The sequence below is a fragment of the Epinephelus fuscoguttatus genome, linkage group LG4 (assembly GCF_011397635.1).
Source record: "Epinephelus fuscoguttatus linkage group LG4, E.fuscoguttatus.final_Chr_v1".
Lineage (NCBI taxonomy): Eukaryota > Metazoa > Chordata > Actinopteri > Perciformes > Serranidae > Epinephelus > Epinephelus fuscoguttatus.
In genome coordinates this window covers 34,613,414-34,630,151 of record NC_064755.1, presented here as the reverse complement: position 1 = coordinate 34,630,151, position 16,738 = coordinate 34,613,414, and the positions used below count along the sequence as shown (strand labels likewise).

Genomic DNA, 16,738 nt, shown 5'->3' with positions numbered 1-16,738 from the left:
AGCTAATCTGACCACAGTTCAGTGCCCAAAATAGAGACGTCTGATTTTTTTTTTTTTTTGCTGGAGGGGATGACTCGTCACGTGCATACCGGAGACGCGGAGGCGCGAGAGCCTCTCCTCAGTAGCGCCTACCTGAAGCCAAACGAGCTGGACTCAGATGAAGGTAAAAGTCACTGCATCACTCATGGGTGCGGATCTGATGACAAGTTTGGGGGACACAATCAGTTGTGATTTTTTTTTAATTGCACGTAAATCATGTAAATCATGCCCACAGAGCGCTTGAGATTGCCAGCATATTTCACGATTTCATAGAGGCTCATCACCATCACCAAGTCATTCAAAAAGCACTACAAAGAGAATCATATGCTTACTTTTACTGTTTATTTCTCTTAAACAGCCAGAAGTACATGGAACCAGCCATCACCCTCCTTTTCACTGCTTCGCTGTTAGTTAATGCTACTTCTAGTTTCAGGGTCTCAGGCATGTTATGTCCACTCATGTTCTCATCTCTTGCCTCTCACGGATTCCCATTTCTCCCCATCATCTTCCCTTTCTCCCAGTATATAGGACTACTGTATACATTTGTTCAATTTCAATCATTTAAGCTATTTAGAATTGGGGGGGACAATTTGTGTTTTTCAGAATTTGGGATCTGCACCCATGCCATCACTTCATCACTAACTGCTGTTTGACTCAGGTTTAATTTAATAACCACACAGACATATAACACACATTCAGTACATTATGCCATGACATTTTAGATATAGTGGTTTGTTTTTTTTTTAGTTTAAAGGGCACCAAAGCAGATTTGTTTCTGTAATCACGCAACACAAGTTATCCCATATCTCAATTTAACTCCCAAAAATACACAAAATATCCCTTTAAGAGTTAAATTAAGGAAGTGGTGGAACGAAAGTACATACTCAAGTGCTTTAATCAGTATTTTTGAGGTACTCTACTGAATAGGAATGCATGATATTGGATTTTTTTCGCTGACATCCAATATGCTGATATGTAATAACTCATCTGACTGATGACCAATACTGATATCGATATATCAACGTTTTTCCCTAACTAATTTTAATGATCATCAAGTCTCTTCTGTGGGTGAATTAACATCATAGTATGCATGCATGCTCTTTTCATGATGGCCCACCAGCAGATGGAAACATTGGCTGATTCCGATATTTCATTTTAAAGCCTGTATGGGCCGATACCGACAATGAGAATCCCTAAAAATATCCCTCTAAGAGTCAGCCCCAGGAAGTGGTAGAAAGTGCCTAAGAACAATTTCGAGGTACTTGTACTTTACCCAATAGGAATGCATGATATTGGATTTTTTGCCGATATCCAATATGGCAATATATAACAACTCATTTGACCGATAACTGACAGATAAATCTACTTTTTTCCCTACCTAATTTTAGTGATCAAGAAGTTTCTTATGTAGTGGAATAAACATCATATTATGCATGCATACTCTTATCGTGATGGCCCACCAGCAGATGGAGACATGAATTACAAAGCTTTTTAATGTATTTAATATTCATTCATTGTACAAATTAAGAAAAAGCATGCTGACCGATTTTTATAGTTGCTGATATTGGACGATAATGATGATAATCCCTAAAAATATCCCTAAAAATATCCCTTTAAGAGCTAGCTCCAGGAAGTACTAGAAAGTAAGCACATACTCAATTGCTGTACCTAAGTACAACTTCGAGGTACTTGTACTCTACCCAATAGGAATGCATGATATTGGACTTTTTGCTGATGTCCAATATGCCAACTCATTTGACCAATAACTAATACCAATATCGATATATCCACTTTTTCCCCAACCTAATTTTAGTGATCATAAAGTCTCCTCTGTTGTGGAATTAACATCATGTTATGCAAGCGTACTCTTATCGTGATGGCCCACCAACAGATGCTTTTAAATGTATGTGATATTCGTTCATTGTACAATTTAGGAAAAAGCATGTTGGCTAACTCTGATAGTTCATTTTAAAGCCCATATTGGCCAATTCTGATGATGAGAATCCCTAAAAATATCCTTCCTAGAGTCAGCTCCAGGAAGTGGTAGAAAGTAGGTACATACTCAAATGCTGTACCTAAGTACAATTTCGAGGTACTTGTACTCTACCCAATAAAGATGCATGATAGTGGATTTTCTGCTGATATGTAACATCTCATTTGACCAATATCTGATACCGATATCGATATATTAGCTTTTTTCCCTACCTAATTTAAGTGATCGTCAAGTCTCTTCTGTAGGGGAATTAACATTATGTTATGCATACATACTCTTTTCATGATGGCCCACATGCAGGTGGAGACATGGAAAATGATGCATTTAAATTTATGTAATATTCATTTATTTTGCAAATTAAGAAAAAGCAAGTTGGCCTATTCAGTTCATTTTAAAGTCGATTTTGGCTGATACTGATGACGTGTCGATATTATTGTGCAGGCCTTAAAAGATCCCTCCAAGCGTCAGCTCCAGGAAGTGGTGGAAAGTAACTGCATACTTAAGTACTGTACCTAAGTACAATGTTGAGGTAATAATAATAACAACAATAATAATAATGATAATAATACAAGCAGCTAAAATGAGTTTCCTCCGTGGGGTGGCTGGGCTCAGCCTTAGAGATAGGGTAAAGAGCTCAGACATCCAGAGGGAGCACAGAGTAGAGCCGCTGCTCCTTAGCATTGAAAGAGGTCAGTTGAGGTGGTTTGGGCATCTGATCAGGATCCTCCTGGACGCCTCCCGTTAGAGGTGTTCCAGGAATGTTCCACTGGTAGGAAGCCCCGGGGCAGACCCAGAACACACTGGAGGGATTATATATCTCACCTGACCTGGGAATGCCTTGGGGTCCCCCAGGAGGAGCTGGAAAGTGTTGCTGTGGAGAGGGACGTCTGGGGTGCTTTGCTCGGCCTGCTGCCCACGCAACCCAGCCCAGCATAACTGGATGAAAATGGATGGATATTAATAATTAATTGGATTTATAATTATCATTATTATCATTATTATTATTATTATTATTATACTACATTGGATTTATATAGCACTTTTCTTGATACTCAAAGACGCTTTACAGAGAACAAGAACAACAAAAGAAAACAAAAATTAAATAAGCCATAAGAATGGAAACAATGCAGAGAGAAAGAAGGACACAGTTTTTTTAAAGGCTGTAGAGACTTGTACCCAACCGAAATACTTCGCTTTTCTGCCACTTTACACTTCTACTCCAGTTCACTACTGAGGCAAATATTGTACTTTTTACCCCACTGCATTTGTGTTTACTTACTAGTTACTTTCAGTAGTGGGAAGTAATCAATTACATTTACTTAAGTACTTTACTCAAGTACAATTTTGAGGCATATAATTGAGTTAGCAGTAAGACAGACAGACAGACAGACAGACGGGTACCAGCAGATGATGGAAAAGTAAGCAGGTCATGTATCAGCTACACCGCATGAACTCTGAAAATTGTGTGGGAGTGAAAGACAGCCCATATAATATTCCAGTAAACTACAGTGGTGGAGGAGGCAGCACACTCAGATCTTAATGACAGTGTAGAAATACTCTGTAAAAGTCCTGCATTTAAAATATCATCCAAGTAAAGGTACAAAAAAGTAGGACTATTAGTATAAAAGTATAAAGTATCAAAGTAAAAGTACTCATTATGCGGAATAATAAATATTCTATTTTGGGTTATAGTTATTGATGCATTAATGTGTTTGTCACTTTAATGTTGCAGCTGCTATAGGTGGAGCTCATTTTAGTTGGTTTATATATATATTTTTTTTATTATTATTTTATTGTAGAGTAAAAAGTAAAATATTTGCCTCCGAAACAGGAATAGGAGTACCCTATTAACTAGCATAAAATGGAAATACTCACGTAAGAGACATATTCCACCACTGTTAACTCCAGTCAATACATGTTTGACAGCAGATTCCATGCTGTTTCCACTCAAAACTGATTTCTAACAGCTACCTCTGTTTTTAACATCACAATTCACTGTTGGAGAGTAAATGACAGTTTCTGAGGTACACATTTTAGTCTGTCAATGATTTAGACTCTCCTGCAGGGGTCCTGACCAAGTCCTGAATGTCCTCAGACCCCAAAAACTGCCCCTTTAGCTTTAGATAAAAACATAAAACAGTGCCAACATAGCCTACAATCCTGAGTGAATTGAATTAAACGATTAATCAATTATAGAAATAGATGCTGATTGTATCATGCACATGTTGAAACCACTCCTATACTGGAATACCTCCTGACCTCAGATTTCCTGTTTGTCAGTTAATTCGTAGTAAATTGGCGTTCTGAAAATCATCAATGTCATTAAACTAACTTTGAGGATTAAGGTTTGAAGTTATTCATCTGAAATCATCCTTCATCTGACCTGTTTGTATGTGTTTTTGCTGCTGCTTCAGGTGAAGTAATTTTCGAAAGGAGTGCATCAAACACCACCGGTGACGCTGGTGATGCTCCACGTAGAAGATTAACATATGAGGAAGCAGTGGAGAAAGCAGGTAATATAAAGCTTCATGGTGTTCTTGTTACTTTGGGCCATTTTGTGTTGCTCTTAAACATCAAAAGTACATTAAAATGGAGGCGCTCTGTAGCTCAACTACTGGAGCGGACGCCCTGTGTACAAAGCTGCAGGCTTTTGCTGGCCCTTTGCTGCATGTCGTCCCCCTTTCACTCTGGATCTGTCCTGTCTAATAAAGGCAAACATGCTGAAATAATAATCCTTACAAGGACAAGTATTATTGATGTTTTGTCAGACACATGTTCAAGACACATTTTAACCAAATTTAGGACAGATTTTTAGACAGTTCACGTTTCACTTATTCAAGAATCGCAGGTAAGCACTGCAGTCAAGTAGTATATATGTGGTCTTGTGCAGAGGTCATTTTTATGTAGGAATATGGTTATTAGAGTGAGTTAAGTCAATCTACAGTTTGCCAACAGGTAAGTGCAAGTATGACGTAAAATGACTTCTATAGTTTAAAGATTTGTAACATTAAAAATGTGGACTGTTATATATAAAGACTTCACTCATTTTCACAAAAGAAATTAAAAATGCATAAATGAAATTAGATAAAATGTTTTGTGGTAGTTAAGCCCTCACAAATTCAAATTTAAGACTATTTAAGGCCTTATTGTAATTTAATTTTAAGACTCTTTAAGGACCTGTAGACACCCTGAATATGTTTTGACCTAACAGTGGTGAGGTAGAAAAAGAGTACATGACATAATATTAAAAACATAATCTGGATGCATTATTGTGAAAGCAATAAGCTCAGTTTCGAACACATTAGATTTCACAATATCTTTAAAGCTGACATGTAATAGTGAGGTGTCTCTTGACCACAATGGGCAGCTAGACGACATTACTGTTGAATATATCCAAATTAGGCCTATAAAGACATCCGTTGATTCCTCAACGGATCACTTTTCTCTTTGTTTACTCACTGTCTGTTCTGCTGTCGCTCTCAGGTTTTGGTTTGTTCCACTGGCTGCTGCTGGTGGTGTGTGGTTGGGCCAATGCCAGCGACGCCGTGGAGATTCTCTGTGTGTCTTTTCTGCTGCCAACAGCACGCTGTGATCTGCTGCTGAGCTCTTCAGACATGGGCCTGCTCACTGCCAGCATCTTCCTCGGTGAATCACAGTCATTTAATAATAAATCTGTTATCCTGTCTGAGCCGTGGTGGACAGATAGGAAAAATTAATCGGCAATTATTTTTGACAATTGGTGATTGTTCCAGTTATTTATTTATTTTTTTTAGTAAAATGCCAAATGTCGTCTGGTTTCAGCTTCTCAAAGGGGAGATTTTGCTGCTTTTCTTTGTCATTTATAACGGTAAATCGAATAATTACAGGTTTTTGGAGTGTGGGTCGGACGAAATAAGCAAATTAAAGGTGTCACTGTGGCCTCTGAGAAACTGAATGGCATTTTTTCAAAAAATGTTAATGTTTTATAGACTTACCAAGAAAATAATCAATAATGAAACAATCATTTATTGCAGCCCTGAGCAGGTACAGTTCACCTGTGAATACTAGGGCTGCTACTAGCAATTATTTTTATTGCCATTAATCCATCTACTATTTTCTCAATGAATCAATTAGTTGTTTGGTCTATAAAATGTAAGACAATAGTAAAAGAAATGTTGACCTGTGTTTCCCAAAGCCCACAGTTACAAACAGAGCATGCTGGTGCAGTGTAGAAAATCTGACACTGACTTTTAAAAATGTTGCCAACATTTGAATAAAAAACGAATGAGGCTGAACTCTTCAGTCTAGTTGTGAAAACAACACTAAAAGAAAATAAGAGTCTACAGCCATACCAGTGTCGGCAGTATCAGCAACACTTCAAGCTAAATGCTAATGCTAAATGCTGTGGTCTTGTCTTACATTCTTCCTTATTCCTGTTTCTTAGGAATGATGGTGGGCGGCTACATGTGGGGATACTTGGCTGACCAGAGAGGGCGTCGCAGGGTCTTGATTGTGTCCCTGACAATTAACGGCTTGTTTGGAGGTCTGGCCAGCGTGGCGCCGTGGTTCTGGCTTTTCCTGCTGCTGCGGTTCATCAGCGGCATCGGGTGAGCATGTGATTTGTATATGTTTTACATTTTTTTTTATGTGGGTGCCAAGTTGTGTACCTGACAGCCACACAGTGCAGTGTGGCCTCATTAAGCAGGGAAACAAACTTCATTCAAGTATGTTTCCATGCTTAATGAGGTCACACTGCATTTAAAAGGTTGTGTTTTTTTCCTTACAACACCCACATGAAGCAAAACAGGTATAGGTGATGGAAAATATGAGTCAAGCAAACTGGAAGTTATGAAGTGGTAAATTGTGAAAGTGTGACCTTTACTCGCAGTGTCCTCATAAGGCCAACCACAGTAACGATTTGCCTCCTAAATAAGTGAACAGTTGCAGACAGCTCAAGATTAAAAGTGGTTTTCTTCCCCTCTGCAGTGTCGGCGGGTCGATCCCAGTTATCTTCTCCTACTTCTCAGAGTTTATGCCCCGTCTGAGGAGAGGTGCAATGATCAGTGCTCTGGCCACCTTCTGGATGGCAGGAAACATCCTGGCTGCAGGTGGGAAGACACATAAATATAACAGTGTCAGTGTTGCAGGATAAAAACACAAGTACTGCTACCACTGGTTACAGGACAAACATGCTAACATCTAGTGTGCTTTATCTTGCATTAATAGCTTGCTACATGTTACATTAATGACTCCACATCTGTCTGCATGCATTAGATTAACACATCTGTGGGTTGTATCTCTGTACGTTGCATTTTCTTTTCTTAATACTTGGATTTTTGCACATCCTCTAAAATATATTTCTTCATGTTCCTGCTTAGCTTTCATTTTTGAACAGTTATCTTATACATATTTCTATTGTATTTTTGTCTGTTCTATAGTTATGTTTACTGTCTTACTGAGAGAGAGAGAGAGAGAGAGAGAGAGAGAGAGAGAGAGAGAGAGAGAGAGATATGCAGGACAGACAGTAATGACAGTAGCTTACAACAACATTAATGAAAGTAATAATATTATAGTTACAGTTCTGGCTACTGTGGTACAATATGTTGAAAGTATGTATTATTATCTGGCAGTATACATGTGTGATAATAATCATATGTGTATAATAACAGTAGAAGTATGACTAATGACTAATGATAACAGCAGCAGCAGGAGGCATCTGGCAGGACCACGGCAGCAGCACAACCACACACGTCACACTCACGCAGAAAAGCTCCGGAGAAGGAGAGAGAGAGAGAGAGAGTGAGAGAGTGAGAAAGAGAGAGAGAAGATGAGAAGGTGAGAAGGTGAGAAGGTGCCCGGTGTATTATAGGGGGTCCTCCGGCAGACTAGGCCTAAGTCAGCCTAACTAGGGGCTGGTACAGGGCAAGCCTGAGCCAGCCCTAACTATAAGCTTTATCAAAGAGGAAAGTCTTAAGTCTAGTCTTAAATGTGGAGACGGTGTCTGCCTCCTGGACCGTAACAGGAAGATGATTCCACAGGAGAGGAGCCTGATAGCTGAAGGCTCTGGCTCCTGATCTACTTTTGGAGACTTTAGGGACCACGAGTAACCCTGCATTCTCAGAGCGCAGTGTTCTGGTGGGATAATAAGACACTATGAGCTCTCTAAGATATGACGGAGCTTGACCATTTAGAGCTTTATAAGTTAACAGTAGGATTTTAAATTCAATTCTGGATTAAACAGGAGAAATATGATCTCGTTTCTTAGTTCCTGTTAGTACACGTGCTGCTGCATTCTGAATTAGCTGGAGAGTTTTTAAGGACTTACTAGAGCTACCTGATAATAGAGAGTTACAGTAATCCAGCCTTGAGGTAACAAAAGCGTGGACCAATTTTTCTGCATCTTTTCGGGTCAGGATAGGCCTAATTTTCGCAATATTACGCAGATGAAAAAATGCAGTCCGTGAGGTTTGTTTTAAATGAGAATTAAAAGACAAATCTTGATCAAATATCACTCCGAGGTTTCTTACGGTAGTGCTAGAGGCCAGAGCAATGCCATCTAGAGAAACTATGTCATCAGATAAAGAGTCTCTGAGTTGTTTCCATTTTCTCACAGAAGGGTGTTGTTTCATTGGTCTTTCCCAAAAGCTGAAACATGCCACTGGAGTTTTCTGCCCATGTTTTGTTAAGATGCAGGCAGAGGAGGTGAAGAAGAGACACAATGTGAAATGAGTCAAGACAACGGGGGTTTAACAAAACATGACATACTTGCCTCGGCGCTGACATTTTAAAGCAAATTCAATTAAATAAGATGCGTGGCACAGCTGCGTCATGTGTCAATTGTATTGTTATTATAGCCTACCGTTGTATTTTATGACCTCTGTCAGATAAGCACAACAGTCTTTGTAACAACTTATATATTTACTTTTGATTAAATTCACAACCTGGCAGCTGTGTCACCCATCTTTTATACACCATGGGTGCCATAAAAGCCTTCCACAAAGGATAAGCTGGCTCATATGTAGCTCCTCTGGCAAGCCTCCTCTCTCCTCAGGATGCATTTAGACATCTTTCAAGATGGCACGCTAACATCAATTTCTGAGCAAGAGGAGTACATTTATACAAAGTTTAACCAGTTTGTTCTCGCAAAAACCTGAATACATCCTTAAAAAAACAAAGATTTAGACTTTGCAGTGAAAGCATGAACTTCTTGGCAGGCACTATCACAATAAAACAAAGAGTTCTGAGTCCTGACATGGAAAACGTCTAGCCTTGTGTACTGAGTGTCTATCTTGTCTGCAGGTCTTGCCTGGCTGGTGATTCCAAGAACCTGGGCACATTTTTCACTGGGATCACTGGAGTTTCAGAGCTGGAGACTGTTCGTGGTGCTGTGCTCTGTTCCCAGCCTCACGTCAGCCATTCTCTTCAAGCTGCTCATGCCTGAAAGCCCCAAGTTCCTCATGGAGGTATTTAAAGGCCATAGTAGTGCCTGCGTTTGCAGCTTGCTTTTTGTTTTCTCCTGAGCTGTCTTTGAGACTTTTGTCCTGCCTTTCCCAGGCTGGCCGAGAGACAGAGGCGATCCAAGTCTTCCAAGTGATGTTTAAGCTGAACACATGGAGGAAGGGAAAGGATTTACCGGTAAGAGACAGAGATTGAAATGACAAAGTACGAGCCAAAGAAACAGAGCAAAATGTGAAATCGAAGGGAAGTTATGTTTCTAATGAAAGTTTCATTATTTGTTTGTGGTTTGTGCAAGTTCTCTTTGCCACTTCCTTCCCTCATTCTACAGTGTAATGATCTACTGTGAGTGTGACGACTAATTTCAAACTCTTCTGAAGGAATTTAGTTTGTGCACCAGCTCAAAGCAAAAAGGGGAAGTGGAGGAGACCAGAGGTCGTGGTCCACGTGGAGGGAGACTCGCCAGTATTTTGAAAAAGGTAATGTCACTAACAGAGAAGAACTCCACATCCACAGAGATGATATTTAGAGGTTGTCTGAGACAGAGGACAGCTGCAGAAATTTGTCAAAGCACATTTTTTTTAATTCAGCTGAATACATTGAGGTGAGATGCCAGCTGTTTACATGGCTAATGAAAATTAATATTCCACTAGTATTCTCATTTGCATGCAGCTGAGCATACTCTGAATAATGTGCTCTGACATGTTTTTTACGTCAAAATACAGAAAAGTTAAACAGTCACAGCTGCTTGCGCCATTTTGCTTCTATGCATCATTATAGGATATTTTCAAAGTTTTCCACCGTCAGCAGACTTGTTGCACAGTGCAAATACAGCCTCCTACAACCACCCTCTTGAAAAAGTCGACGATATTTGCACAAACCCAAAAATCTGTTCATATTTGAATGTTTATAATGTTTAAAAGTAGATGTGCTTCTGCTTCCGACCCCAAATGTAGGCTTGTCTTTTGGGTATACATCTCTACCTCAGCTTTACAAAGGCTTGGTGAGTTTGAGTTGGTTTGTGTAACAACAGAGCTGACCGTGACCAGACAAGAAGCGGTGTGTCGCAAACTGCGGTAAAAACCACAGCTGAGACACATCTTCCAAATGCACGATACATGTCCAAAGAATGCTGCTAAAACCTCAATAATACCAGCATATCTCAGAGGTCTAAATCTGAAAAAGGCCTAATTCAGAATATTTTAACTGAGTATGCTGTTTACAGTAGCTGTGTCAAATAAGGAATCTTGTCATATTTGGAAAAGTGGACTATTGTTGTGTGTTCGTGTAGGACTTGAAGTAGCGCAGCTAGATTAACCAGCTGTGGGTCCTCAGGGTGAAACTTGCTGTAATACTGCCTGACCACATTTACAGGGCTTCAGCTCACTATTAACAGCATTGTCAATTAATCTTCTCATTATTTACTTTAATAATTAATAGTTTTTTTCTGCAAAATGTCAGTAAATTAATAAAATATGTCCTGTATTCTTCCAACAAAATATTCAAAGAACTGAAAGTAGTAAATTGTCAAATCTGAGAGGCAGGACTTTAGTGGACCCTTTGGGCTGTTGTCCATTTTGCCTGTTCAGTAATCAACCCTTTCAAACACACAGTTGTTACTTATACTGCTATATTATGTTATTCATTGATTACTGATATTTGTCATTGTCATTTAATTAATTTCTCTGGTCTGACTTACAGGCCTTGGTGCCCATTAAGCAGATGTTTCATGAATCGCTCAAATGCAGGAGCATTTCTCTCCTCGTCATCTTCTACTGCATCTCCTTTGGGTAAGAAATCCCTTCTGTACGTCTAATACAGACTCACGAGTGTCAGAGGTGAAACTGGAGCTCTCCTTTACGCTTCTGTCGTTGCAATGGTGTAAAAGCTCAGGGCTTGTATTCGTCTTGTGTGCTTTATCACCGCTGATGTGATAAATGTACAACAGGCAAAATTTTCAGTATACATTCCACATTTACATCCAGTCTCCTTCGTTTGTCCTATCAGTATTCAGTCGATCTGTGTTATGCTCTGATGTAGGGCTGGATGATATGAAGAAAATCCAACATCACAGTGTTTTTTACCAAATGCCTCTATATAGATATTTTGCCAATATTGTAGGGTTGAATATTGGTGCTTTCACAATATATTTACAAGTAGTAGGAGTAGGAAGTAGTAGGAGTAATGTGGATACAATGACTGAAAGGATAGAGGCAAATAATAGAGCAGCTAGTACAGTCTGGTTAGTTCAGAATATTACATCACTTAATGTAATAAAGCCTTTAAAACCAGGAGAAGACGACACTTATGATATTACTATACAAAATCTAAGACGACATCAAGTCTCATATACCGATATCGATATCAATGTATTGCCCAGCCCAACTCTGATCATAGATGCTTCCTGTTCACCCAGTCCAGCCCCTCTCCTGCCTGGCTATCACTTCCCGAGCTCTGCAGCTTTAAACGGCAGCGAGAGATAACAGCTGCAAATATATATCTCCAACAAACAGAAATCATGTCTGAAAAACTGTTAGAAAACGACTTCAACTTCACCAACGTGTCTACGATGCTTTATATTGACCTGCAGTCTCAGTGAAGTTTTACATTTAAAAAATTAACAACTGAAGCTTTAACTGTAATTTAATTTAAATACTTAAATCTCTTTAAATATATATATATATATATATATATATATATATATATATATATATATATATATATATATATGTGTGTGTGTGTGTGTGTAGGTACTACGGTCTGTGGATGTGGTTCCCGGAGCTCTTTAAGAGAATTGAGGACGGCGGTTCTCCCTGTGCCAACGGGTCCGTGACGTCTCCTCTCCACGACCAAAGCTGCTACCCAGTGAAGACAGCAGGTGTGTTTCTGGGAACACAAAGATTTTACTGCAGTCAGCAAACACACAGAGCAGAACATGAAGCACAAATTTATAACAGTCAAAGATAAATATGTTTGAGAAAGAGGTTAGAATAAAGGATCATTAATACATACGTATTTCCTCTGTACAATAAAACTAAACACATTTAAAGTTTATGAGACTGAAACAAACTATAATGTCAACACCAGAGTAAAAGATGGCCACACAGAGGAGACAAAAATGAACCAAGACAAAAGGTGCTCAGGGTATTTTTAAACTGGTGGATGCAGGTCACTTCATTTTTTTGTCTCTGTAAATGTTGTTCATCTTTTGTAAGACCAAATACTTTGGTACGTTGCATCTGGAGACAGAAAGCACCAGATCAGACTCAACCCCAAAGATGTGCTCCTAGATTTGAATGTGTTGTGTCTGTAAAACTTCAATTAGTTGCCCGGGCTATTATTAGTTAAATCACTGAAATCAACAGGCCTATATTTAGGACAGGCTTTTAATTTGTTTCACACAAAACTGTTGCTCAGCAAAGATGGAAAATACAACACCCGTCATACCGACACAACACCACTTTATCCTGTTAAAACAATACTCACAACTTGGATTCATTTTTATAAAAAAAAACCTTTTGATTCTCTTGATCTGAGGACTCTAGGAGGCTGAAAAGAATATGACTAACTTAGAGGGTAATAGACAAATGGACACATAATTTGACTTAATGACCGCTTCAGAGGTAACGTAAATCGCATGTGTCATATCTGAGTCCTCCTTTTCACCTGTGTTAAAAAATCCAAAATAAATCCAGACATTTGATTTTAACGCCAATGAAGACACAACAATCTTTCATCATTTAACAGCACAGAATCTGGTGTTGGTACAGTATACAATCCGTTGCTTAAAACCAAAGCAATATGACCAACAACTCTGATTTCTTTCTCCGGTGCCTCCGTCCTTGTTTTGATGAACTTCCTGCTAAATGCCACTGACTGAGACCTCTGATGACCCCACCAGGAAAAAAGCATCAGCGTCATCTAGTGGACTGAAAAAGCTTGATTTATGATTCTAGTACCAATAGTTGTGTTAAAATGCGTATTTGCAGAAATTAATGATGTATATAATACAAGACTGATACTTGGTGTCCCTGTATTGATATAATATTGCCACGCAAAATGTTGCCATACTACGCTGTATCGATTTTTCCCCCACAAGATGAGCTGGTAATAAAAAAACAACAACTTTTGGATGTTTCTTCATTACCTTCAGTGTACATGGAGGGCTTCATCATTGCCGCAGCAAACCTACCAGGAAACATCTTCACCATTCTTATGATGGACAGCGCTGGAGGAAAAGCTCTGCTGTGTGAGTTTGTTTAAGCTGAGGTCTTTTTTCATGCAGCCAAGAGGAGTCTGTCCACATCACCAGCCAGTGCTCGTCTTTGAGTCTTTGAATGAAAATCTCTTCTTTGTTGCGCCTCCAGCCTTCAGCCTGGTGGTGTCCAGTCTCAGCGTCTTCCTCATTTATGTGGTCCAAACCAAAGTCCAGAGTCTGATCCTGTCTTGCGTCTTCAGCGGCGTGTCAGTGATCGCCTGGAACGCCTTGGACGTGATTGGAACAGAGCTCTACCCGACGCAGCTACGGTCAGTTTGTCTTTTCTTAAAGCTCAATGTATGTTGAGCTAAATCCAGAAAAGTGGCTCAAACATGGCCGTTTAGATTTCTCTGTCAATTTTGGATCTTTAATTACTTAGATAGGTTTGTTAGTAACTAACTGCACTCCCTGAAGAAATGTTATCATATTTTTGGAGAAGTGAAACAGTGATTCCAGAGAGAAGCAGACAGAGGGGTCTACAGTCTGTGTTTGAAGGATATATCCAGGATGTCAAACTGACTCAGCAGCAACAACAGGTTAAAAAGACAAAGATAGTTAGAAGCTAAAGCCGAACTATAGGCTACAGATCACAGTGTAAAAGTGAACCACCACATCACTGCTGATCGCCACACAAGACAATGAATATAAAGGGAAACTTTGCTGATATTGAACCAGCTGTGTGGCATCGCAGTGTGTGCAGATGAGCAGTGTTTGGCTTCGCCCATGTGCCACCACCAGCGATCGGACCTCTGCGGCCTTCTCTTGGGGAAGGCAAACACCCGTCTTCTGCACACACTGTGATGACACACAGCTGGTTGAATATCAGCTAAGTTTCCCTGCTTCCCTTCACTGGTTCCTGTACAGCAGGGTCGGTCTTTGTTTCACTGTTATAATCATTAAAAAGCAAAAGCAGCATGTGTATACATTCAGTAGGCTATATCTTCAGTAGCTAGCTAGCTAACCCTACACTTTTCAGGGTTTGATTTTGGTTTTGGAACAGGGAAGAAACATATATCTTTTTCCAACCTCTCCAGGTAACGAGTATCATTAATACACGACGTGCCCCAGGCACAACATTTAGCTCCAAATCCACAAAAGCAGCCTGAAAATGAAGGAAATCTGAAACGACTGCATTAGAGTCAATGGAGCACAGCTGTGTTGTTGTCGGACCCTGGTCTGAGCCGGTCTGATGCTACGTTCTGATTGGCCAGTCTGCATCCAGGGGTGGGACTTTTTCCAAATTTGAGCTTGTTTCCCTGTGACACACTTTCACCTCTACAGACCTCCAAAAAATGCTTCAACTGGGTGAACTAACAACTCATGTTTAGAGCAGGACAGAACTCATGATAAGAAGTCACAAGGCTTAAAAATTGGGAACCACTGTTACAGGATGAGTTTGACCACATTCAGTTAAATGTTCCCATGTTTTCGTTCCTTTCTACTGAATCATATTACTGACATTTTTATGTTTAATCCAATGATGTAATATGTTTGCTTCCTGTTCTGTACTTTTTTGTTTTTTCCATTTAAAAGAAACTATTTGATGTGTTTTGTCAGCATTAACAAAGGTCAGAAAAAATTGCAGCTAAACCATCAGAGTAAGTCAGCAGGAGTCTTCACAGTTTTGGGGAAAGTGTGACACACCCACAGCTGCTCACACATCCTGGTGTTTCTTACCCTCTGTTTCCATCAGGTCCTCTGCTCTCGGTTTCTTCACCGGCGTGGGCCGAGTGGCAGCCATCACAGGTAACATCGCCTTTGGAAAGCTGGTGGACACAAACTGCGCCGTGCCAGTGCTGCTGGTGTCGGCTCTGCTGCTGACTGGAGGACTCGTGGCTCTCCTGCTCCCACAGACCAGGCAGACTGAGCTCACCTGACGGCTCAGACTCTACATCACATTATTTTATATGAATAAATTATTAGCAAACGTCGTCTTAATGTCCTCGTGGAAGCAGACTGGAGGATGGAATGCCTTTGTTCTCTGATTGTTTATCTCCTGTTTCTGCTCCCAGAGGATGGTTCTGTGCCTTCTGTCATCGCTCTGTGCCTTTTTATGTTGCCTCGTTTAAAATGCCAAAAATAAGAGAAACTGTCGAAAGACGGTGGGGACAGTATTCAGGGGAGTCAGTCAGGAGAAAAAGAAATGCAGGTTGACAACAGTGTCTATATTGTGAGCTCGTGAGGATTAAAATTCTTACCAGATGTGAGTCAGTGTGAAGGATGCCTTTAGAAAGTGTGTCAGTCTCTAAACTTATCTCCTAACTTATCTTATATGTCGAACATGATTATGGAAGTATGAGTGATTGCTTAAGGAGGTTGTTATGGGCATTATTTAATGAACAATAACGTCTTGATGGATGTTTCAAGCTTCTACATTGTTACTACTCTAGAGTTTTACCATGAGTGAAAGATACGTCTGAAGGAAAACACACACTCCACATTTCATTTTACATCTATGCATACAGTACACCTTTAGAGGAACTCAGGATCTTTTTAGCTGCTAACGTCAATCATTCTTTGACCAATCTGTGACTTTATTTGCACAAACTGGCCCAAACCAGTTCAACATTCCTGTGAAAACCAAAGACTAAACATAACTTCAGATCACAATCAAACAGATTAACAAACCTTTGTATCAGCCTGAGTCGCTGCGTTGTTTATGGGCTCATATTCCCAGCAGGGAATCAGTAAAGCTGTCTGTACTTTGTGACTACTGAAGCTTTTTCTTTTTTAATAAACAATTTTAAACTTTTGTTGATCTCTGCTGTGTCTGTTCTGGTGTAATATCACCCACTCTCATAGAGCTTGGGTTTTCCTGTCTCACTTCCTGGTTTTCAAAACGGTGGGAATGCTGCTCAAGTACTGGTGCTCTTTCTACTTTTTGATGAATTTATTTAAAAATATTGCTGTCGGATCTGTCTAAGCCATAACATGTTAAATCTGTAGCCCGTCTAAATCCAAACGAAGTATGAATTATAGTCAAAAAATGAGTATATTGATTAATATTAAGAGAA

The 16,738-nt window shown here is 39.7% G+C and overlaps 1 protein-coding gene across 1 annotated transcript; it reads left to right on the top strand.

The window, feature by feature from the left end:
* The first annotated feature begins 32 nt into the window (after positions 1–32).
* sv2 (synaptic vesicle glycoprotein 2) lies at positions 33–16,476 on the top strand. Its single transcript, XM_049573565.1, has 13 exons — positions 33–163; positions 4,447–4,545; positions 5,516–5,677; positions 6,456–6,618; positions 6,998–7,119; positions 9,311–9,474; positions 9,566–9,646; positions 9,847–9,945; positions 11,168–11,256; positions 12,217–12,344; positions 13,620–13,715; positions 13,834–13,993; positions 15,418–16,476. The coding sequence occupies exons 1-13, from the start codon at positions 70–72 to the stop codon at positions 15,599–15,601; spliced, it is 1,641 nt and encodes a 546-aa protein (XP_049429522.1). The 5' UTR covers positions 33–69; the 3' UTR covers positions 15,602–16,476.
* Positions 16,477–16,738: the final 262 nt, after the last annotated feature.